The 24,047-nt window shown below is 46.7% G+C and overlaps 1 protein-coding gene across 2 annotated transcripts in view; it reads left to right on the top strand.

Annotated features, from left to right (window-relative positions):
• The window catches only part of VSIG10L (V-set and immunoglobulin domain containing 10 like), a 38,527-nt gene extending 33,249 nt beyond the window's left edge, over positions 1-5,278 (top strand). For both annotated transcript variants that reach the window (XM_081199768.1, XM_081199769.1), the window contains 3 exons: positions 1,236-1,297; positions 2,141-2,272; positions 4,792-5,278. In XM_081199768.1, the coding sequence (XP_081055894.1) occupies positions 1,236-1,297; positions 2,141-2,272; positions 4,792-4,875 (278 nt within the window). In that variant the 3' untranslated portion in view covers positions 4,876-5,278. The remainder of the gene's footprint in view (positions 1-1,235; positions 1,298-2,140; positions 2,273-4,791) is intronic.
• Positions 5,279-24,047: the final 18,769 nt, after the last annotated feature.

Here is a 24,047-nt window from a genome sequence, read left to right as displayed (position 1 = left end):
CCTGCCAAACAACTCTGGAAATCTGGAAATCAGATGCATTCTTAAGTACTAGAAACTTAGATGGAGATTGAGACTCTCAGGGTACTGAAATCTGTGTTCACTGGGCCAGCTTCTGCATTTGACTTCGCCCAGGGCTGTCTTAAGCATATCCGGTGCAGTGGTGCAAAACTCTCTCCCCCCATTTCCCAGAGTTGTCCACCTTTTTTTAGGGAGGACGGCGCTGCCAGCAGGGCTGGAGGAGGCGGGCAGCGGTTGGAGGGTGGCTCCTCTGGCAGGGAAGAGGTGGAGGCTGGCCGCGGCGTCTCCTAGCTCAGCTGGCCACTTCATGCCGCGGTGACCACAGGAGACGGAGGCTCCAGGCGCGGCATGGCGGAGGCGGGCAAGGGCGGTGAGCTGATGCCAGGAGGCACCGCATCCAGCCTCCGCCTCTTCCCTGGCGCCCCGCGCCACTAGCCTCTATGGGTAAGATGCCCCTGACTTTGCCATTCAGATATATTGCCCATCAGATATATATTTGGCATAAAGGCTTTTCTTTGCCCAAATGCGGGCATCATCAATCCCTCTATTTCCAATGTTCAGCATGACTGTTTTGCTCATACAGCTAAAGCAGAATATCCTACACACACTAGAGGGAGACTTGGAGGAGCCCTGAGATTTGCAGAACAACACATCTTTGTTGGGTGGCGGTGGTGGGGAACCCAAACCAGCCTGGTGAAGATTGAGCATGTTCAGTGGCCACAGAATGTCACACGTCTCTTGAGGGTAAGAAAGGGAACAGAACAGGGGGAGCAAAGTGGTGCCTCCAGATATTGCTGAACTCCAGCTGTCATCAACTGCAGCCAGCATGACCAATGGTCAAGAATTATGAGAGTTGTAGTTCAGCAATATCTGGAAGGTGCCACATGAACTGCCCCTGCATGGGAGTGTCCTGGAGGAGGGGGTAGCTGTCTGCCTGTAACAGCAATCAGGAAGACTCCATGCTGCAACATTTTGTTGCAGATCCCACTTGTAGTGATACCAATAAGTCAGGAGGGGAAAATAATCCTCTACCCCTTGTGCTGAGCTGGTCACAGTCGAAGAGGATAGGCCAATCGGGAGCTGGCTGTGATCACAACTAGCCAGAAGGGTTCTGTTCTGGTTCAGCATTCCAGGGGATATTTCTTTGGGAACTGAGAGACAGCCAATCTCACCATCAGTGCAAAGCTGTAGTGACATCAGCCTTTCACTCCTTACAGCAAAGGAGAAGAAAATCCCCCCAACGCCACCTGAGAACCGACAACACTACCTGTCACGTCAGGTAAGATCAAATGAGATGCAAGTATAATAGGGATGTGTGTGTGTGTGAAAGAGAGAGAGGCCATTGTGTGCTGTGTTGAACAGTTGCGAAACTCACCTCTAACCAGGTGGTATCATTAATGTGCACAGGTGTTTTGTAGCTAAGAACAATTAATTGTCTTTAGATGCTGATGTGTATTACTTCAGAATGTTATAAGGCATCCCTGATGCTGTTGGGGGGCCTTCCTCCTGTTCATTCTGCTGTGTGGGACCCCAACATCTGCTTTTAGGTTCTGCTTTGATGGCAACACTGTCTAAAGGACCACTTCCTCTCACTTGTAGCTGCTCAACTTTTGAGATCCACCTCGGGTGAGGTGAGCTTCTTGGAGGGGGAGGCACTTGGTGAGGCAAGGCAGAGAAAGGGTCTTCTTAGTGGTGGCACCTCTTTTTTGAAACAGCCTCCCCAAACAGATCCAATGACATTTAGGTGCAGCTTAAAACTTATCATCTGAGCACAGGTTTTGAATGATTGGTAATTTTCTGTTTTATGGATACATTGTGTTCCCACTCTGGATTTTTGGAGTGGTGGATCGGTGCTGTTTAAAATGATTTTTGCTACCGGATTCTTTTTGTCTGTTGTTAGTGTTTTAAGTGACTAATAAAAACCGCAGACAAATAAACCAACCCAATGCCTTCCAGACAGTGCCATGCTATAACTTCCACCAGTCCCAGCTAGCATAGCCAGTCATCAGGGATGATAAGTCAGCAATATCCAGAGGTTACCATGTTGGATAATCCTGAAACAAATCATCAGTAGTTTCTCTCTCTGTGTGTGTCCCTATTCAATATCTCTCCATCTTTCCAGTTCCCAAATGGCAACAAGCGGGAGTCGAACGCCCCCTCTTGGGGAAACCCTCGCTGGTCATCAGGAGACTCTGACATCTATGCCATTACCTATGAGGAACACTTACGCAAATATGGTGGCCCTGGAACTTTGGTAAGTGCTGTGGGAAACACACGGTTAAGCTGTGGCAGATGGAGCCAACCATAACAAGGCCATCCCTGTTCTACTGCTTCTGCGGCGCCACCTGGTGTTCTACTGGGGCATCAGACCAGCATTAACCATTAGCTAGTGCTTTCACCTACAGAGCTCCTTCCAGTCTCAACCCCCTATTTATTACCTATTCTCTGCACAAAGATGCCTTCTCATGTCCTTCTGCTGGCATGGATTTTTGATTAACTGGCATAAGTGGCTACTACCCAAAGTCCTACTGCTTCAGGGCAAAAGCTGAGTGCACATGTTTAGCCCAGCCTGGGCTCCTGGGGAGGTTTAAAGGGCCAAAGAACCATTGTTTTCAAACTCCACATAGGCTGGGCTGAGTCACAAGTTGTGAAACTCCAGGTCAAATACAGATTGCATTGTGGCCTCGTCTCAGCCAGGGAGCAGAAACAGGATGTTTATGGAAGCAATAGTGGCATGGAATCGATACGCAGCAGGGGTGGCTGTGCTCACCTGGGTGTGGGCAACAACTTGCCTAGGTGTGGTGGTGATGCAAAGTAACATTTTGGCAAGCTGGATAAGGCCGAACAACATGTGATGTGAATCATGTGGTCTTTGCCCTCCAGCACAGTTTTTCTTCCAGAAATGTCTGCATGTGTGTTGTGATCTGTGCCAGGGGTTAGCCCTTTGTTCTGTGTTGCAGTCCCAAACCACATCATGGGGCCTCAAGATTGCCATTTGAAAGGTGTGGGAAAGTTCCCGTTTACTCTTCCCCCCTCCCTTTGTGGCAATTGCAGGAATGAGGATCCAGATCTGGATCAGGATTCCAGCAAGGGGGAAAGAGTCCTAAACTGTATCGATTATTCGACCTGTCAACTTTATTTATTTATTCATTCATGCATTTATTAAAATGTTTATAAGCTGCCCTTTGTCCAAAAATGGATTTCAGGACCGCATGCGGAGAGATTTTAAAATTACAAAACATATTATTAAAACAAAAACTAGCAGTGCAATAAAATTAAGAGGAATACAGCTATTCAACCAGCTTTAGGAAATGCTACAAATCTGAAATTGCTTGGTCAAATAAAAAGGGTTTTAACCTGACACTGAAAGGACCACAGCAGTGGGGGGTAGAGAGGGCGCAGGGGTGCCTCCAACCTTTTTGGGCCCATGGGGAGATTTGAAAATTGGGGAAACTGTTGTGGGCATCATGTGTGCACCACAACTCTTCCCTCCCAGGATATCACCTGCCCCCAATTCCCCGCTCTCTGCAACACAGTTAGGCTTGGAATAATGGCTTGGAATAATTTCAGAAAGGGGAGATGGGGCCCTATACCTGCCAAGAAATGGCTCTGTGGGGCCATATGTACCTGGTTGGTAGCCCTTGGAATTACAGGGTTGGCAGCAGGCATATTGTTCCTCCCCAAACAAGGCATTCCACAGGCAGGGTGCCATCACAGAGAAGGGCCTCTCTTAGGAGGCATCCATAATATACATCTTTGTCTAAGAAGGTTCATGGGAAAAGGACCTCTTCTGGCATAGGAGCTTGGGAAGCTGCCTTGGAAAATAACTCCAGGGGATCCTGATGCTTTTCAACCCACACCCCCAATTATTCTCTGGCTTGCATAAAAATCTGATCCAGGGAAGAACTCCCAGCTCCCTTCGCCACAGGAACACAGGAAGCTGCCTTGTACTGAATCACACCAATGATCTCTCTAGCTCAGTGCTGTCTAGATTGACTGGCAGTGGCTCTCCAGAATTGAGGCAGAGGACTTTCTAGCCTTACTTGGAGATGCTGGGGATTGATCTCAGGTCCTTCTGCATGCAAAGCAGGTGCTCTGCCACTGAGCTACGGCCCTTCTTCTAAGAGTGTATCAGAGCCCAGGCATGTTGGTATGGGAGAAAGCACTCCTTCAGGTGCATGGGAAACATGCACACCCCAAGCCATTTAGGGACTGGCATTTTCAGTTGGGCTCAGTAGCACAAAGAGAGCCAGTGTCGTTCCTTTAGAACTAATATAAACATGGTTCCATCACGGTCAAACAGCAGGCAATGTGGTTGTTGGCTTCTGTGCTACTTTCCAAGCCGTTTTCAAGGGCAGCCCCACATATAATGCATTGCCGAGTTCCAACCCTGTGTGTCGTGGAGCACCCTGGCTATGGATTTTCCAAAGCTCCCAGAGAAATGTTGACAGCCTTGCAAAAACTCTTTGAGCTTCCCTTCAAAATGGCCCAGTGGCTCTGAAGGAAGGCGGACCCACCCCACCCAAAATTTGCTGTGAACAATGCTTTAGGCCAGGGGTGCCCAAATTTTTTTCAAAGAGGGCCATATTTGATGAAGTGAACATGCGTGAGGGGCTGACCAAACAACTTTGTTGAGCTTTTTAAAGGATTTTACCCACAGGGACCAGATTAAATCGACCAGCGGACCAGATTAGGCCCCCGAAATGGACTTTGGACATGCCTGCTTTAGGCTAAACAGTTTTCTGACCTCTTCTCTCTCCCACTTCTCTCCAGCCCATCAGCACCACGGACAGCAGCTCTCCCTTCCAACCTATACAACCTCGCACCAGGAATGTGCGCAGCGCTACTCAAGTCTGACATTCTGAAGGTCCATCTTGGGCTGAAGAGGACGCTTCAGACCAAGCACGGTCTTCAGTATGGGACCCAGGCCACTGAAAATGGAGCCATGCTGTCTTCTTGTGGGGCTTGACCGTGGGGTGTATGGAATCTAAGGTTTTCAAATTGGAGCTTTGGTTTCCTGGCATAATGATGAGACGTGAACATGTCGTGCGGGGTCTAGGGTTCTCAGGCAACAACCTAGCCAACCCAGTTAAGGGGAACCCAGAAGGTTACATTGTGTGTAGATGAATTCTGATGAAATATTTCTGGGATTCTGAGTCTTTCATTGTGGCTGCAGAAGGGATCTCTTGGAATGGAGCTGGTTACAGAACAGCTTGAGGTGCTGGGAAGAATCCAAAGGCTATCCAGAGGGTTAGGTGCTGGAGGGTGTTGGATTTTTGCAGTATTGTAGCGCTGCAGAGAGCTTGCTGGGGAGACCATGCATTAAAAAGAAAGGACTCAAAAAGTACTTAAAGAAGGTTTTAATAAGAAAAACAAAAACTCCATTTACACTAAATACATCAACAAACCAAACCAGACCCAACCACCAACCCATCCCCCAGGGTAATGGGAGAGCTAGGTGCTGCTCCTTATATACTGTACCCAATTGCTGACATAGTTTAATCAGTACAACTCAGCAGCACCTGCTATGTTTCACAGCTGTAAAGCTGGGTCTCGTTATCTTGCTCTGGCCCTTGCTCCGGCCCCTTAAAGACATACACATGGAGTGGAACAATGATGAACCTTTACATTTAAAGAAACCATTCAACAGAAGGGATCTCTTGGAATGGAGCTGGTTACAGAACAGCTTGAGGTGCTGGGAAGAATCCAAAGGCTATCCAGAGGGTTAGGTGCTGGAGGGATGATACAAGAGCTCCAAGCTCATCCTTGCAGCAGATGATAGTGTGAAGGAGAGTGATATGGGAAACTGCCTTATATTGAGTCAAACCATTGGCCCAGTATTTTCTGCATGGACTCACAGCAGCTGTCCAGGATTTTAGGCAGGGTTCTCTCTCAGCCCTACCTGGATATTGAACTTGGGACTTTCTGCATGCAAAGAAGATGCTCTACCACTGAGCCACAGCCCTTCCCAGAGCACTGATGCGGTACAAGAAGTGTGTGAATTGGACGGAGGGTGGGCTGTCTCTTTGGAGAGGAAAGGTCTTGGTTGCCAGAGTAAAAATGTGCCTTTTACAAAACCACACCAGTGCATATACTTTTTTTTTATTTTCACGCTGCAATGTAGCCTTTGCCAAAGTTCTTCTTTGTGTTATCAAATGGCTGGAGCCACACCTGATACTGATTTTGGGAATCTTCCCCGGACCTTCTGTTCTGAATGTATTCGAAACTGGTGGAGTTTCATACTTGAGTTTAGATTTGAAAAAAGTAAAAAGTGATACTTCTAAGCTTAGGAAGAAGGTGAAGCTGTCTGATTTGATTGGGACTGCTGAGAAACCGGAAGAAGCGCTTCCCGATAATTGGCTGGTGGGAGATAATGGGATGCCCTGGTCTTCTCTAGGGGTGGTATGGAGAGGGATTTCCGATTCCGCACTATTTTGGAAAAGTGAACCTCGGAAGCTGCTCCCACAAGATGGTCACCAACCTGGACGATTTTAAAAGAATGATGAAGGATAACTATCCCCATTCTGTATGTGGCACGAATAAGCTGGCCAGAAATGCAGATGTCCCTAAATGAATAACTATAAAAATAGCTACTGGCAGCAATGGCTATGTTCTCCCTCCACTGTTGAAAGCAGGATGTGCCTTTGAAAACCAGTTTCTGGGCATTGTGGGTTTGGGAGAGACTGTTCCTGTGTTTAGGTCCTGCTTACAGACTTCCCAAAAGGCATCTGTGGTTGGCCACTTCAAGAAGAGTATCCCAGACTAGATGAGACCTTGGCCTGATCCAGCAGGGCTCTTCTTATGGTGCTTTATTTCAGCAGGTTTCCTAGCGGGGCCTTTTGTCCTACTTTACAGAATACAGTATTTTCCAAGAAGCATCTGTTGTGTGTTTCCTTTTTTCCGCATCTCATAAATAACTACAGTAGTGCAATCAACTGAAGTGGGTTATCCCTCTTCCTTCCTTCCTTTTTTTCTGAAGGAACTGGTATTTCTCTGCATGCATTCTTAGTATGTTTAATTGGTTATAACGATCACCGTTCTGTATGCAGAATGGTAAGTTGGCCAGAAATACGGATCTCCCTAAAGGAATAATTATATATGGTCTGAAACACCTTCCTTAAATAGCTGCCGGCGACAGTGGCGACGTTCTTCGCTGTTGGAAGCAGGATATGCCTTTGAAAATCAGCTGCTGGGAAACACAAGTGGGGAGAGTTGCATTTGCACTCAAGTGCTGCTTGCAGACTTTGCATAGGTGTCGGCCACCGTGAGATGAGGGTGCTCTCCTGGGTGGGCCTTTGGCCTGATTCAAGAAGGCCTTTCTGAAGATCTGAAGGTGGGATGTGCTGGACATGCTGGTCTCTGTTGTGAGTGTACTGTACTCCCAGCATGGAAATGGGGAGCGGGGGTGGCATTTTATTCTTTCCCATCTCCATCCTCCTGTCTAATGGACCTCTCCCATTCTTTTGTGTTCCATTTATGCCAATGATAACTCTGCATGCTCACCCATTGATATCTGTATGAGCAATTCAGCTATGTGACTTTTAGAAGACATCTGAAGGCAGCCCTGTTCGAGCTCCGAGGGCCTTCTGGCAGTTCCCTCACTGCGAGGTTAAGTGACGTTACAGTGAAGCAGGCAGAGGGCCTTCTTAGTAGTGGCTCCCTCCCTCCTGACACAACTCTATGGGGCTGAGCATGCTCTGTGACCATAGAATGTTGAATAAACATTAAGGGTGGGAGAAGGAATGTCTTCACCCCATTGCTCAGCCAGGACACGGAGGTCCAGCTCTGAGGGCCTTCTGGTGGTTGCTTCACTGCGAGAAGTGAGGTTACAGGGAACCAGACCTCCCATCTGATGTCAAGGAATTAAGCAACTATTGACTTTTAGAAGTCATCTGTATGGCAAAGCTTTTAATGGTTGATGTTTTACTGCGTTTTTAATATTTTGTTGGGAGCCACCCAGAGTGTCTGGGGCAACCCAGTCAAATGGGTGGCATGTTAATAATAATAATAATAATAATAATAATAATAATAATAATAATAATAATAATAATGGCAGAGGAGAAGGGTGTGGAGGGATTTTTTCATATGCTTCACTTTCATTTTGCACAATGAGCTTGGAGGTTCTCCCCCTTCCTGGCCTGCAATTGTTAACAATGCTAATTTCTTCCTAAACGGAATAATTCATATGAATTATTCTGTTTAGGAAGAAAATTGGCATTGTTAAAAAAACCAAAAAACTTCAGACACAATAAGAGAACATAAAATACAAACCCACAACCCTCCAGCTCATTGTGTAATACCAAAGTGGCAGATCAAATAAGCTTGCTGATGAGGTTTCATATTGTTGCTCTCTATAAACAAGCAAGAATTCCCCTTATGGCCAGAACAAAGGGGGCTGCATTAGTAAGAAAATTAAAACTGCGTTATATATTAACACAGTTTTAATTTTCTTAGTAATGCAACCCCCTTTGTGCCGGCATTAGAGAGAGTTCTTATTTGTTTCTGAACAGCAAAATGGAATGATTTTAATGAGTTTTTCCTCTACAGAAGGGTTACTAAGGTGGGGTGATGGAGACACAATCTGGATAGGGAAAGGAGACAGCCCCCCAAACAGGTATTAAAGGGACAGATATAGCATTTCCACTTATGGGCTAATTAAGTTTGTTTTTGAGGATGGTACTCTGAAGGCCAGATGGTGGCATTTTTTTTGCTGTGAAGTTTTGTCGACTTGGTGCAGCTGGCTTCATGCCTGCAATAGAGCTCATGAAACAAGTTTACAGGTGGGGAAGGAGGAAACAAGAGAACCAGCAGCAGGTCCACTGGATATTTTTTGCTTCTGCACAGTGAGAACTGGCAATGAGAATTGAAGGGGAGTGCGCGCTGAGCTCCATCCATCACCCATAAAATGAAGGGCCATGGGGTTGTCATGGCACCATCCCTCTTAGGATGCAAGGGGGAAACAAGTCTGGCCCCAATCAAGAGGCCTGAGAAGTCAACCTCTGCAAATCTCACCATGGACTGATGTGACCCACAGATCATACTGTTGCAGGGCTGGAAGGAACCCCAGTCATCATCTAGTCCAACCCCCCTGCAATGAATGAATCACAGCTAATTCTCCAGGATTTGGTTTTCTGAGGTCTTGCTTTTGTAACTGCTTTTGAGGGATCTGATTTCTTTCCGCAGGGCCCGTAAGACAGAGTTGTTCTGCCTGGCCTTTGGCTTGGAATCAACTTGATCCCCTTCCCCTCTATCCTTTTTCCTTTCTCCTTCTGTGATGGAACTCCTATTTGGGGACTTCCTTGGCTTTTTTCTGGCCCATCTAGAACCAGTCTGGATAGTTGGCCCCGGTGAAGATTTGACGTTTTCATCGCCAAAAAGTTTTTGATTTGAGTTTCTACCGAAATGAGGCTGCATTTTAATGTTGTATTTTAATCTTGTTTTTAAGTTGTATTTTAATCAATTGTTTTATACCTGGTGTTAGCCTCCCTGAGCCCAGTCTTGGCTGGGGAGGGCGGGATATAAATAAAATTTATTAGTATTATTATTAATGCAAGGTAACAAAGCTCAAGGGTGCGGCTCCAGATGGCAATAATGGGATAACCTGGAGAAGCATCACAAAACAACTAATAAAGTGAAATGATGTGCTAGTGGTCCAGTATAAATCAACCATGGCTGCACTTGTGTTGCATCAATGACACCTGCCAAACAAAAACACCCCCCCCACCAGTCTGCAGGTTCCCCTTTGTTCCTTAGCTCTCTTTTGCAAGGATTCTCTTTCTTTGGCAGCGACAGGTAGCAGAGGGTGTGTTGAACCCACTGTCATAATAGCACATGGCTGGGCAACACCATACGTCCCCCCTACCAATATTCACCTATATAGTTTGACTTCCTTCCCTTGCCTCTCCTCAGCCTCCCAGGGATGAGCTTTTGGTATTTAGCCCTGCTAATCTGTCTTGATGGCTGACTCCCTCCTGGCTCGTCAATCATTTTTGTTGCTTTTAAATGGGAGCCGTGATGAAAGCTAAATGAATAGCAGCGCCGTGATGGGCAATTGCTCTGATTGGAGGCTGCCCAAGGGAGGGCGGCAAGGGGAAGAAGAAGAAGAAGAAGAAGAAGAAGAAGAAGAAGAAGAAGAAGAAGAAGAAGAAGAAGAAGAAGAAGAAGAAGAGGAAAATCAGTCAGCTTGGTGATGAGTTGAGGAAGGAGCCCCAAGGAGACCGATAGGCACCTTTGTGTTTCTGGGGGGACAGACCTGCAAGGGGGACGTTTTCACAACCGCAGCCAAGTCACAGTAATTTACTTCCAGCACACAAAAAATAGGAACTCTCTGCTAATATGAGATCTGGGTACATGTGACCTATGTTAGTGCCTATTCTGTGCAGATGGAGAAGTTCTTACCTTCTAGGGATGGTCAGTCTACAACCAGGCTAGGAGACCCTGTGGATCTCCAGGTGTTGCTGGACTACAACTCCCATCATCCTTGACCTTTTGCCATCTGGGCTGGGGCAGATGGTGGTGTCCAACATCTGATGAAAGGTCCTCAGGTTCCCCATCCTTGTACATACACACCTATGAATTACCAGCATGACAGAACAGGCCTTGAGGAAGCTATCACCCTCCATGGACTCCAGCTGCCATCAACCCCAGCCCACATTCCCACACATCCAGGTATCAGGACCACAGAGTATTTGCGGCTCAAGCCTTCCTTCCCTCTCTGCAGCCCTGATCCAAATGTCTCTCTGCTAGCAATGGGCAGATCTGTCACCTTGTTTCCTTTCTGTTCCTCATTTTTTTCACTGATTTATCCACATTTTCAATCACTTTCTGAATATATGGGGTTGTTTTTAAACGTTCCATGAAACACCTTAGTGTGAATTTCTCCGAATATCCACATTTTTTCAGAGTGATTTTCCTTATCCTAACACATTTTGTGTGCTGTTTTTACTAACAGATGTCTTTTAATACACATTTCAATCCAGGGCATGCATTTTTGGACACGTGGCTTGTCTGGAGAACCGCCTTCCAAAATTCGGAGAAGTGCAATATTTTGAAAGATGGCTTCTGTTTTGGTTTCTGAATTCTTTTGGCTGGCACAAATTAAGCAGGCTTGCCTGTAAATTGTTTATTTATTATTATTTATTAAGTTTATATACCACCCTTCATCCGAAGATCCCAGGTTGGTTCACAACAGAAAAAAAAATGTAAATGTGAACCAAATTAAATTTGTCCCCCACCCCTCCCTGCTGCATTCCACTAGCTGCTATTAGCTGCAAAGGGGAACATATAAAGGCACCAGATAGTCCTAATATGTTTTCATATATGAGGTTAACAGCCTAGAGGGGGAGACTTGGCACTGGGGAAACTCTGGTGCTCCAGATATTGCTAAACTGCAACTCCCACCATCCCTGTCCATTGACCATGCTTTCTGGGACTGATGGGAGTTGTACTTCAGCCTGGAGGGTCAAAGGCTATCTATCTATCTATCTATCTATTTCTATCTATCTATCTATCTATCATCTATCTATCTATCTATCTATCATCTATCTATCTCTATCTATCTATCTATCTATCTATCTATCTATCTATCTATCTATCATCTATCTATCTATCTATCTATCTATCTATCTATCTATCTATCTATCATCTATCTATCTATCTATCTATCTATCTATCTATCTATCATCATCTATCTATCTATTATCTATCATCTATCTATCTATCTATCTATCTATCTATCTATCATCTATCTATCTATCTGTCATCTACTGATTTCATATTCCACCCTTTCCCTGCCAAGGAGCTCATGGTTCTCCCCCTCCTCATTAAATCCCCACAACCACCTTCCGAGTTGAGAAACAGTGTCTGGCCCAAAGGCCACGCAGTGAGCTCCATGGCTGAGTGAGGATTTGAACCCTGGTCTTCTAGATCCTAGTCTAATATGCTGACCATTATGCTACACTGGTTCTCTAAGGTTCCCACACTTAGTATAGGGGGAAGAGTTGATTTGTATGTTCCCCCCAGATGCTTTTCAATCCCCAAAATGGCATTTGAAATGCATTTGGGAACCCCAAATTTGGCCCACCTGGCCTCACAGGGACATTTCGTCCAAACCACTCCCACTCCCCCTACACAGCTGGATCCTGCAACTGGGAAGCAGAAGTGAAGTCTCTGCACATCAGCTGATGTACCTGGAGTTCAATCCTGTTTGGTCCCGGAGCGCGAGCTGGTTCTGCTACAGAGAAGGCTGTGCCCACAGGAAGAGAGCAAATCCTCTGGGTCTCTGCAAAGTCTGATAATTGGGTTGTAAGATCATAAATAAATCTCTCTCTCAGCTGTCTATATCGCGGGCAGTGACATAAATAATGCAGCAAGTCTTCTACTTCATTTTGTCCAGAAATGCAAAAGATGTTCACTTTGTGAAGCTTTCCCATAATTTCTGTGTAAGAATGCTGAAGGCATCGTTTGGAAACCTAATGTGGGAAAAGATTTTTCTTAAATAACTTTGCAGGTGAGGATCAATCTTGTAACGATCGCACCGCCACGAGAAATCAGTTTTTGGGAATTATTTTGCCCAATGCAAATTGTCAGTTAATGCAAATATATTATCTTTGACCAATTCTTCTTTCTTTCTTTCTTTGGTGGTGGTGGGTGAGTAGTGGGAGTGAGGCTGATACTCATCTACTAATCTAAGAAGATCTGATGATAAATTTATACCAACATTAATTTCTTCCACTGCATAGCTCAAGTTGACACCTTGGGGAAGGGCCTGTCCTGACACCCACCCAACCCACACAGACAGAGGTCTTTACTTGGAAGTTAGAAAGAGACCGTAATTCAGGCAAGGAATGATCCAGACTTAGCAACAGACACGGGAGTCGCAATGCAGGAGTTCAGGCAAGAAGTTCAGAACTGGATGGAAGCAACAGAGATGTCCCAAGATGTCCCCACCCCCTTGCTGAGTCTGTGAAGGTGAGGCATGGTGCTTGCGAGACTCTCTTGCCTTGTGGGGATATTGGCATTGTGTGATCCCTCGGGGCAGGTGGGTCTTCTCCCATCTGTAAAGGTCCTAGGTGACAAGACTGCACCCTGCTGCTCCAGCTTTTGTTCAGTTGCTGGACCCTGTTAAACCTCTCCTGCCCCAATGGCTCAAGGCTGAAGGAGGCTGGTGCAGATATACTGTGTTAGATGTCTAACTCAGTTTAAGACAGCTTCCTCCCTCTCGCCATCTCTTCCACCCTTTGCTGCCCTGTGTCCATGTGTTTGTGTGTGTGGCCACCTTTAGATATCCTCCAGCCCTTCTCACAGGGCGTGCAACTTCTAAAGTCCTGGTGGATCCATCCCTACTGCCCCAGGAAATCAGCACAACACTGGCACCCTAAATAACTGGGTACTTAGGGCAACAAAAGCCCAACCCTGACTCCTCCCATTCCAGATGCAACGGATAGCATTCCCGAAGCCCTGAATGAATCCCATCCACAGAGCCAGCCTGGAAGCCTCACAGCCAGCTGTGTCCCTGGTCCAGAGGCAGCTGCTGTGCTTGATGCACAACTTCAGGCAGGAGGGAGCTGTCCAGGGTCCTGACAGCCAAAGCAAGCAGGCCAAGAGCCAGCCAGACTTGACAGGATGGGATCTGACAGCATCTTCCTGCCGTTGCTTCCCTTGCCTCCTTGTCCACACACTGCCATCCCATTCACACACCCCCCTTCTGCCTGACTGTTGTGCCCTCCCCAGAGCATCAGCCCCGGGCATGCAAAGGAAAGCACCAGCTGTTGAGCAAAACTGACAGGGGACAAGCTGAGCTGATGGAGAGAAGACAGAAATCATCTTGTGGTTCTCTTGATGTTGCTTCAGCCTTTCCTCTCTTTTCCTCCCCCTCCCTAAGGCGGTTCTTCCTCCCTCTCCAACTCTTTATGTACTATGCTGAAGTTACAATAACACCCTTGAAAGCTTCTCTCTCCTCTCTCTCTCTCTCTCTCTCTCTCTCTCTATATATATATATATATATATATATATATATATGGGACAGGATAGCTGTCATTCCAATGCAACATGCAAACATCACACTGCAGACTAATATATCCAGAGTAACTACCACCCTCTCTTTCACTTGATGAGTACAGTGAAATGTTATTTCATAACATCTATCTATCTAAGGGACGCGGGTGGTGCTGTGGGTTAAACCACAGAACCTAGGACTTGCCGATCAGAAGGTCAGCGGATCAAATCCCCGTGACGGGGTGAGCTCCCTTTGCTCGGTCCCTGCTCCTGCCAACCTAGCAGTTCGAAAGTACGTCAAAGTGCAAGTAGATAAATAGGTACCGCTCTGGTGGGAAGGTAAATGGCGTTTCTGTGTGCTGCTCTGGTTCGCCAGAAGCGGCTTAGTCATGCTGGCCACATGCCCCGGAAGCTGTATGCTGGCTCCCTTGGCCAATAAAGCGAGATGAGCGCCGCAACCCCAGAGTCGGCCACGACTGGACCTAATGGTCAGGGATCCCTTTATCTTAATCTATCTATCTATCATCTATCTATATCTATCTATATCTATCTATCTATCTATCTATCTATCTATCTATCTATCTATCATCTATCTATCTATCTATCTATCTATCTATCTATCTATCTATCTATCATCTATCTATCTATCTATCTATCTATCCATCTATCTATCCATCCATCCACCCATCACCTAAAACTTTCTAAGCACTATACATAATCTTAAAAGATAAGACAATCCTTGACTGCTGGCTCACAATCTAATAGACACAGCAGAAAAGGAAAAAGGAATGAGGAGGGGAAAGGAAAGGAAAAGAAGTGATGGATCAGCTGCTCCTTCTCCAGCTGATCAGACGCCATGTTTGGCTTCCCCCCGATGTTCTCCCAGTAGCCAGAAAGTGCTTTCCTTTGGATTTGTAGTCCTCAGGTTATCCATCTATCCACCTATCTATTTAACCACCTATCTGACACACCCACCTCTAAGGTGCTTTAAAGGCTCCCACAATTACTACTTGCTGCTTCCATGCATTCATACCTGCCAGGAAGGTAGCCATCCTTTGTCCACTTGCCCAAGGACAGTTCTGGATAAGGGGTTACTAGGCCCCACCAGACAATCAGGTCTTGTATTTGCTATATATTTTTCTGCCTGTGAGAAATAAGCTGCTCACACCACTTCCTCCTAGATTCCCTGGAAGGTGCAAGAACGACCCACTTGTTGAATGGATCTGACTTATTGGTTACTCCCAGGGTGGCCCTCTCATCAGCATTAGGCATAATGGTACGCTTTTTTTAAGAAAAAGGTCCCATCTCCTGTGTGTAATTTCCTTCTTTGGTGTAAAATGCAATGATCCTTTCTGCACATGATAAGTGATACCATTCCATCATCGTGCAATTATGCGGGTCTTGGCAGAAGCTTAAAATGAAATTCATCCATCCATCCCTGGCTTGAAGAGATTCATAGCAGTTTGAGGAGAGAAATAATGGTCCAATCTAAGTTACTTTAGGAGCTGTGTCATCTTGTGTAGTTCTTCTCTCCTGCCTGCTTTATTGGTGTTGTTGGACCCCAACTCCCATCATCCCTGTTAACTGGACATCCCTGCTAGCAGGACCCGACTGCAAGAACACTCTCCCATCCTGTGGCTTCCAGCAACTGGTATTTTGGAAAATTTTTGCCTCTGACTGTGGAGTCAGAGCATAGCCATCATGGCTAGTAGCCACTGAAAGCCTTCTCCTTCATGAATTTGTCTGAACCTCTTTTACAGCCATCCAAGTTGGTCGAGCAAATCACTTCCTCCTGTGGCAGTGAGTTCCATAGTTTATCTATGTGCTGTGTGAAGAGAAGCACTTTCTTTTACCTGCCATGACTCTTCCAACAGTCAGCTTCCTTGGATGTAACTGGCTGTGCTGGCCTCGTCCTGATGGGAATTGGCATCTACATGGTCACAGGTTTTCCCCATTCCTGAACTTAGACCAGGCACAGAGCCAAGTTAGGAATGGCTGGGAATCTTTAATGGCACTGTGTGTGTGTGTGTGTATTTGGATATTTTGAAGACTTCCCATGCACCTCTGTGTCAGGGCTGGAGTGAGACGTGGGTCAGTATGTAAGACACAAGGTTCCAACATCAGTGAAGTTAATTCCTCATGAAAATTCATTAGCGTTTTGGTGCAGATGTCTCCTAATGTAAACATTTTTGCAAAGCAATTTTCCTTAACGTAACAGGTTTCCGTATGTCAGTTTCACTAATATACACATTGATGAGCACCTCTTCATCTCTGTATGGCACAAAGGCAGGCTTCCCGGGCCTGGCTGGAAGAAAATGGAGGCAAGGCAACCAGGGATTTCTTGGACCAGCTAAGGAAGGGGTAGGGGGGGTGGGGAAATGCTGGAGTTTGCAAGAGAGATGCCATGCAAAAATGTTAGTTACATTTCCTCTTTGTATGAGACGGGAAGCATATTTGGTGCCATCGAACCAGCTCCGAAACTCATTGGCATCACCTGCTTTGCTCAGCCCCCTTTCCCAACGTAGCTCATGTTTTTTTGGACATACGAACACACAACTCTCTTTCATGGTTTTATTTGATTTTATTGGAAAAAGAAAGAATTTTTTTTTTAGTACTTTAATTTGTCATTTTTTTTTCTCTTTTCCTCATGGATTTGGCAAAAAATAATAAATAAATTAAAAAAATAACCCAAGGAATCAGGAATTTGGCCGCAAAGCCCACCCCTCTCGGAGGTGGATTCGAGCCCCTTTTGCCGGAGGCGGGTTCGAATCCCACCTCCACGGGATTGGCACGACGCCCCTGCGATGGGTGTGGCCCTCGACGGGCCGCATGAGATGGAAGACAAGGTGGTTTGTTTTGCTTGCAATAAAGTTTTTTTTTTTTTTACAATATTTTCGTCATTTTTTTATAATGTTGAGGTACAGCATCCACCGACATGCCCCCTCCCCTTCCCAGCTGCCCTCCTGCCCCACCCCCTAACCTCTGCGACAGTTAACGGAGCATGGGACCATTGATGGAATGGGTAGCTCCAGCTGGCTGGCTCTGAGGTCGGCCGTCCTGCACACCTGCTCCTTCCCTGCTCCACGTTCGGTTGTTGGCTCACCCCTTCCTCATCCCCCTTCCACATCTCTGACTTGCAACACACTTTGCAGGATCAGGCCGGGATCTTCTCCACCACTTCCTGCCTTTGGAGCTGCAGCCATCCACCAGGTGCCTTCAAGGTGGCCATGGGGGGGATAAGAAGCCTGCTACCAGTTGCCTCGGCTGATCCGGGGTCTATTGCTACTGAGCATGGAGGTTTTCCTTTAAATGAATCTGGCTCCTCCTCCCTGAACCTTCCAAATCCTTCTCCAAAGTCAGTGGTGGCCGGTCCATCAGAGTGAATGGGGAGGGAGCCCTGCCCTCAGCATCTTCAGTCTGTCCCCAGACAGTCTGCATCTGCTTGCCTTCATACTCAGAACCAGTCTAGGGGGTGTTGTCCCTTGTGTAACTCAGCAAAATTAGGCAAAATTAGAATGAGTTGTTTCTGCCTCTCATTGGTTCCAGCGCCACCTACTGTTAACCTCCTTGCCTTCTGCCCTACCAGCCCTAAGAGGCACCAGCCACCACTGATCTAAATCCAGCAGGCGCCATTGCATGGAGTCTTGTGGCTGTGAGTTCCACATGATAATGCAACCACCTCTCCCTGCCACTGCTCCCTGCTCAGATCTTTGCCCTCCCCTTCTGATCCTGCATCCCCATTCCTGACCTTCTTTCCCTGCTGCGGTCCCTGTTCCACCCTTCCTTTGGCTACCTTCGCTCTGCTCTGATTCCTTCATTCTTTCCAGTGTCTCTAGCACGGCTGGACGGTCCTGGGTCTTGCAAGCTGCCTGCAGGCAAAAGGGAACTTTTGGTGATCAGTTGGAATAGCCAAGTTGCTGGGAAAGAAACCGCAGCCCAGCCTGGTTGAAGCAAGACAGCCTTCCTCAGCCTTCCCGGACGGCATTCCCATCTGGAGAACTCCCTGGGGGAGGCCTCATGCCAGTGGTGGGCGGGGGCAGGGGCTAAAGTGGGTGGAGCCACAAATGCAAATTTCACCTAGGGACAGCAGATTCGTTTCTAACCACACTCACACCTCCCTCTGTCAGGGCAAACTGGAGTTCAGGGACCCATTCCAGGCAGGCAGGAGAGAGGGCATATCCAAGAAGAAGAAGAAGAAGAGTTTGGATTTGATATCCCACTTTATCACTACCCTAAGGAGTCTCAAAGTGGCCATCAATCTCCTTTTCCCTTCCTCCCCGACAACAAACACTCTGTGAGGTGAGTGAGGCTGAGAGACTTTGGAGAAGTGTGACTAGCCCAAGGTCACCCAGCAGCTGCATGTGGAGGAGCAGGGAATCGAATCCGGTTCACGAGATTACGAGTCCACTGCTCTTAACCACTACACCACACTGGCTCTCAAGGCGGAGGTGTGGCATTGGGAGAGTTCTGAAGGCCAGGCAAAGAGGTCTGGAGGGCCACAATCCCTGCTTTGGGGCCTGGTGCTCGATTCTGTGGTGTCTTCTACCACCCATGGTCTTGGTGTATTAGAAAAGTTACACTCCTCTTTCCTACCTCCATCTGTCTCATTTTTCTACTTCCCAGAGATCTTTGCTCTCCTTCTCCTGCCTTATGAGGGGCCCCTCTCTCCCATTAAGGATCCACGATTTTGGGGGTGGGAAGCAGGGCTCTTGTGTTTTTGACATCAGGCTGATGTGCGCACATCAGCAGGCGATGTGCTTTGAATAGCGTCGCTTGCAGGTTTGGTTGATGCACAAGAGCAGCCAAGGAAAATTCCTCCACTCCTTTTCCTTGCTTCTGTTCAGCAGTAAGTCCAGCTTGCTCTCCAATTCCAATTGTCTGCTGGGTTACTTGAGTGGACTGGTATGGGCTGCCATGTGGCCCGATCAACTTGCCATTGCCTAGACACACTCCCATGTGTTGCTGCTCCCACCTTTCTCTCTGGTAGCTCTCCTGTCTATTTAACAGTTTGTATTTTAGGCAGAGAAACTGTGCTGATTTTTCTTGCCTCCAAGCAGTGGAAAGCTGCACCTGGTAGACCTCTGCCTGAACACACAGCCATTAAATGCACAGGAATGAAATCAGCAAACCGACTCTGGGTAGGAGGAGATGTCTAGGGCAACTGCTCTGTCCTACTGTTTTAAACATTGACTCTTTTGCTGAGAGCAGCTAAAAGGGCCCCCAAACCAGATCTCTTCTCTGACAGCAATCTGGAAAACTACTCCCCAAAAAACTCACCTCTGCATCGCTGAATCGTGCACGGACCTCAGCATGGAACGACCCACTCCATCAGAAATCACTCACGCTTATCCCTTGACGGGGAGAAAAAAAAACATTCCCCCCCTCAAGTTTTACAATACAGACATGGTGCATATTAATTAGTGGCTAGCACAAGTAATCACACGTGCAGACAAGGTGTAAAGTCTGTGTAAAGCCTGGAGGTCCCTCCCTGTAATAGATTCTCAGCTGGCAAAATTGGTTTGTTCCTGGCTGACATACCCTTGGTCTGAGGATTGCACCCCTGTTCACATATCCTTGGCATGGAGTTTGCAGCACTGTTCGTATGTTATTATTCTAATATCATCAGCATATTCTCTCACATGCCATGCCCAGTGTTTTTTTACTCCCTGCCAACCACGGCTTTTCACACGCTTTCCAGAGAGTTTACACTCTGACTGTTTCCACATGCTTGATGAATTGTTTACACCCAGTTTGCAAAGAGACTGAGCTCTCCACCACACACATACTTTACAACTATTTTACATCTGGCTTACATGTGCTCCACAAATCATTTACAACCTTTTTTTTTTTTGCTTTTTTTTTTTTGCACATACTTTACACGGTGTGAGTTTTTGGAAAAATACCTGCACTCTGCTTAAGCATGCTTTTTGCAAAGTACCCAAATTGCTTCCCCCACCCCCACCCACATGATTTACATGGAGTTCACACCTTGCTCTGCCTGTGCTTTACAATGAGTTTTGCATATGCTTTATAATGAGTTTGCACTTTGTCGGCATGCACTTTACACAGCGTTTACAAGTGCTTTACACAAAGATATGCCTTGCTTACATATAGTTTATACATGGTTTGCAACAATTTTCAAAGATCCTTTGTTTACATGGGCGTTACAAGTTTACATGGTATTTGCACACTCCACACCTTTCCAAAGTGTTCTTTGCAGATAGACTGGGAATTTCCCGCTGTTTTGACTTATTAACACCAGTCAACTAAATTATTATTATTGATTTAAGATACCAGCCAAGGTATGCTGTCCCGGTACAACAAGGCATAAATATGACGAATCATAATAAGCTTAGTCCCAATTACACCATGAGCAAGTACTGGCTCGTGTGTGTGTGTGTGTTTTAATTAGCACTGACATGTATTACATGTGGATTTTCATGTGACTTACACATGGTGTACACATGGGTTGACACATGGTTTACACATATGCTTAGGAGTAGTTTGCACCTGCTATTCACATGCTTAGCACATGACATAGATATGATATTTTTCCTGGGAAGAGACTGCAATTGGCACATTGTTCAGGAAGTTACATGTCAAACACAGTTAACACATGCTTTACTCATGGTTTAACACCTGCTTTACTCACTGGTTTCTCATGCTTGACACTAATTGCATATGATGCACTCGTGAACGGAGCATGGCTTCCTCGTTACTGGCACGCGGCGTACTCATGCTTTACACACAACTTACTAATGGCTTACAAATTGTCCTTTTGCTTATCTGGATGTGGCATATGCATGAACAGAGACATGCATGTTCATCACTTGATCCTGAACTGCTCTACATATGGTTGGTCTGAACATGAACTTATTCCAGGTGCTCACTTTTCACACATGTCTATATGCTTCTGCCGGTTAATTGCACAAGGTTGCAGATAATGCATTTTTTTTTAATAAAAAAAAGTCATCTTCAGTATGGCTGAACAAGAAGTGCGTGTGCAAAGCAAGATCATAAACTCATGTAAACATTGTCAACTTTACATCTACTTGCTAAGATAATAATAGTAAAATAGTTCCGAAAACCAGGGGTGTGATTCCAGGGACACTGGCAGATTTAACAGTCAGTGAGGTCACAGAGCTTGTCTGTTCCATCCATGACCTCTGTACTCTGTCAGTTACCTCCAGTATTACAGGGAACAGGGTGGGGATATATGATTACTTTTGAGCGCCAAAGATTATCACGTGTTGTTACTTTTACTAGCAGTAGCTGACCCACTCTTCTAGACCAATAAATACTTGGGACTCCATGTCATTGACACCAGGGTTTGCATGGTTCAAATTCGGTTATTTATTTATTGCACTGATTTCTCTCTCACACACAAACACACAGTGGGGGGGGGGATTTGTTTACATTATGTGTGTATTCGACTGCTCAGCCAGCCTTCTCCCGAGGGCTCGGAGTGGGCAGCAACAGATTAAAAACCAATATAAAATCCTGTTAAAAATTCAAATTCAGATCCAATTAAACAGCTGTGAACATTGCATATATCTAAAATGCCTGATCCTCTGCTGCGTCAACCCGCCCCCCTCCGACTTCCCTGAAGTCCAGCCCCATGCTGAAAGATGAGGAGGCTCTGGAGAGTCTCTAGGGGCTGGTTCTTCCCACCTCCCTGGGCCTCCCCTCACTTTCTCATTTGCAGCTCTATGTGTGAACTGACGCCACTGAAAAGCAATGCGCTTTGAGGGAGTGCCAGCGTTCCTCTGTGCGATGATGAGGCACTTGCCGAAATGCAAGTCCTCCTCGCTTGACGCTGTGGCCATCTAGTGACAAGCGTTTGTGTCTGTCCAGGGGCAAGGTGTCCCCACCCGCAAGGGAAAGGAGTTCCAGAGCTGTGGGGCAGCCCCTAAGATTGTTGCTGACACCACTGCTTGGACGGTGAGCTCAGCCAGGCCACATTCGCACCACACAATCTAAGCACTATGATACCACTGTAAACAGTCACGGCTTCTCCCAAAGGATTCTGGGCTTGTTCAGGGGGCTGAGAGTTGTTCGCAGATGCCACCCCCCTCCCTGCTACAATTCTCAGTTTCATTATCAGTCCCAGGGAACTCTGGGAATTGTAACTCTGGGAGAGTGACGGGGTGGGCTCCCAACCACCCTCAGTACCTTAACAAACTACAGCTCCCAGAATTCTTTGGGGGAAGCCACAACTGTTTAAAGTGGTATTGTAGCATTTTTCCTGTAGGTGTTCTTTCTCATGAAGCTACCTAGCCTTGCCACCAGTCAGCAGAGGCAGATCCATGAGGGCAAATGGGGTGCTGTCCAACCAACCTCCCTATGCCATTAGCCATCCCACACCTGCCTGCCTTCTCATCTACAACCGGTAAGGGGGCAGTTCTGCTTTGGCATCAGTTCTGTTCCTGCCAACATCTGGTCTCCCTGCTTGGTGCCCCACAAGTCCCACTCAGCACCAGGCACCACTGGGGGCCACCGTTGCTGTGAGATGGCAACACAGTCCTTCGCTGCTGCCCTTGTTTCTTTCCCACCCCACAGATGAGTCCCCCTGAGTGGCAGCGCAACCTTTAGGACAGAAAGTTGCTGGCCAATCTTCTCTCACATCCCTTGAGTGTGACAGCAAACTGTGGAAAGTTATTTTCCTGCCGGGGGAAGGCAAACCCGAAGTGGAGGTTAGTGGGAGAGAAGCAGAGAGACACAGAGGGGTGGATGGAGGGTGGGAGAGAGAGAGAGAGAGAGAGAGAGAGAGAAAGAAAGAAAGAAAGAAAGAAAGAAAGAAAGAAAGAAAGAAAGAGAATCGACTGTCAGCACTGGCACCGTTTCATAGGCCTAAAATTTGCTCGTAAGTAGGCCAGCTTGTTCTTTTCTAGGCTGGCAGGGGAGGAGGAAGCTGGGATAATTAATCCGATATTTTTAGTGCCGCTGTTGCTCATCCCCCAGTCCTCTCCGTTTTAGTCTGATGTCACTCTGTCGAACGTCAGTCTGGTGTGCTGGATAGTACACCAGACCTGCATAGCAGGTGACAGCCCGCTTGGCTGTGAAACCTTTTTGGGCAAACACTCCCTCAGCCTGCCCTACCTCGCAGGGTTCTTGTGAGGATCAGGATACATGCATGCTCCTTGGAGGAAGGGCAAGGGGGGGAATTCAGTGGACCCTGACCTTCCTCCCCACCCACACTCCTAGCCCGGGTTCCTTCAAGTCTCTGTGCCCCCCAGCACCACTGTAGAAGCTCTGCTCTCTGTTTGTGAAGCCAATAGCAAATTGTGTGATATAGCCAGTTAAGAGGTCCTGTGATTGGTGAGCATGTCCCAGATAGCAGTTCTAAGGATCCAGGAAGAGGATCCACGGGCTGCAAAGATACCTGTGTTTCTGTGCAGAAGGCGACGTACATACCTTCCCACCGAATTGCTGCTACCTCCTAGACCTTCTCTACCTTCTCCACAAAATAAGCCAAAGGTATGATCCTATGAGCCTCTGCACACATTTCCCTTCCTTGCTTGTTGGAGCTGTACAGAGCTGGGCAGCATTTGAGCGGCCAGTCCTGTTCCTTAGTACTGCAGACGATCGCCTTGGTGGCCTTTTAGATTTTGGGGAGGTCACTCACTTCACTAGGTATGGGGGAATCTGTCGACTTCCATTCCTTTAAATCCAGAACTCTGCATTTCCGCACCAGTTTGCGTTTTTAACATTTCTTTTTAAAGCCCTCGTGATTTTAGTGCAAATTTCTACAGACGGACATATTCTGGTGTGCAGTTTTGTTCTCCCATGCAGTTTGCAAATTTCTCTAATGTAATACAGTTTTGCGTGTTTGTTTTTAAACAATTCGCACATTTTTGTGCCCACTTTACCCTAGCATATGCATTTTTGCGCATGTTGCAAAATTCAGAGGAATGCGAATGCTGAAGGATGGCTGCGTTTCAGGTCACGAATTATGTAGGTTAACCTTCAAATGCAAACTGAATCGGATTTCTCCCCAATCTCTACCATGACACAGCTCTGCTTCCATCTCTTCC

The sequence above is a fragment of the Podarcis bocagei genome (assembly GCF_964188305.1).
Source record: "Podarcis bocagei genome assembly, chromosome: 7".
In the NCBI taxonomy this organism is placed as follows: Eukaryota; Metazoa; Chordata; class Lepidosauria; order Squamata; family Lacertidae; genus Podarcis; species Podarcis bocagei.
This window is presented reverse-complemented; position numbering and strand designations above follow the sequence as displayed.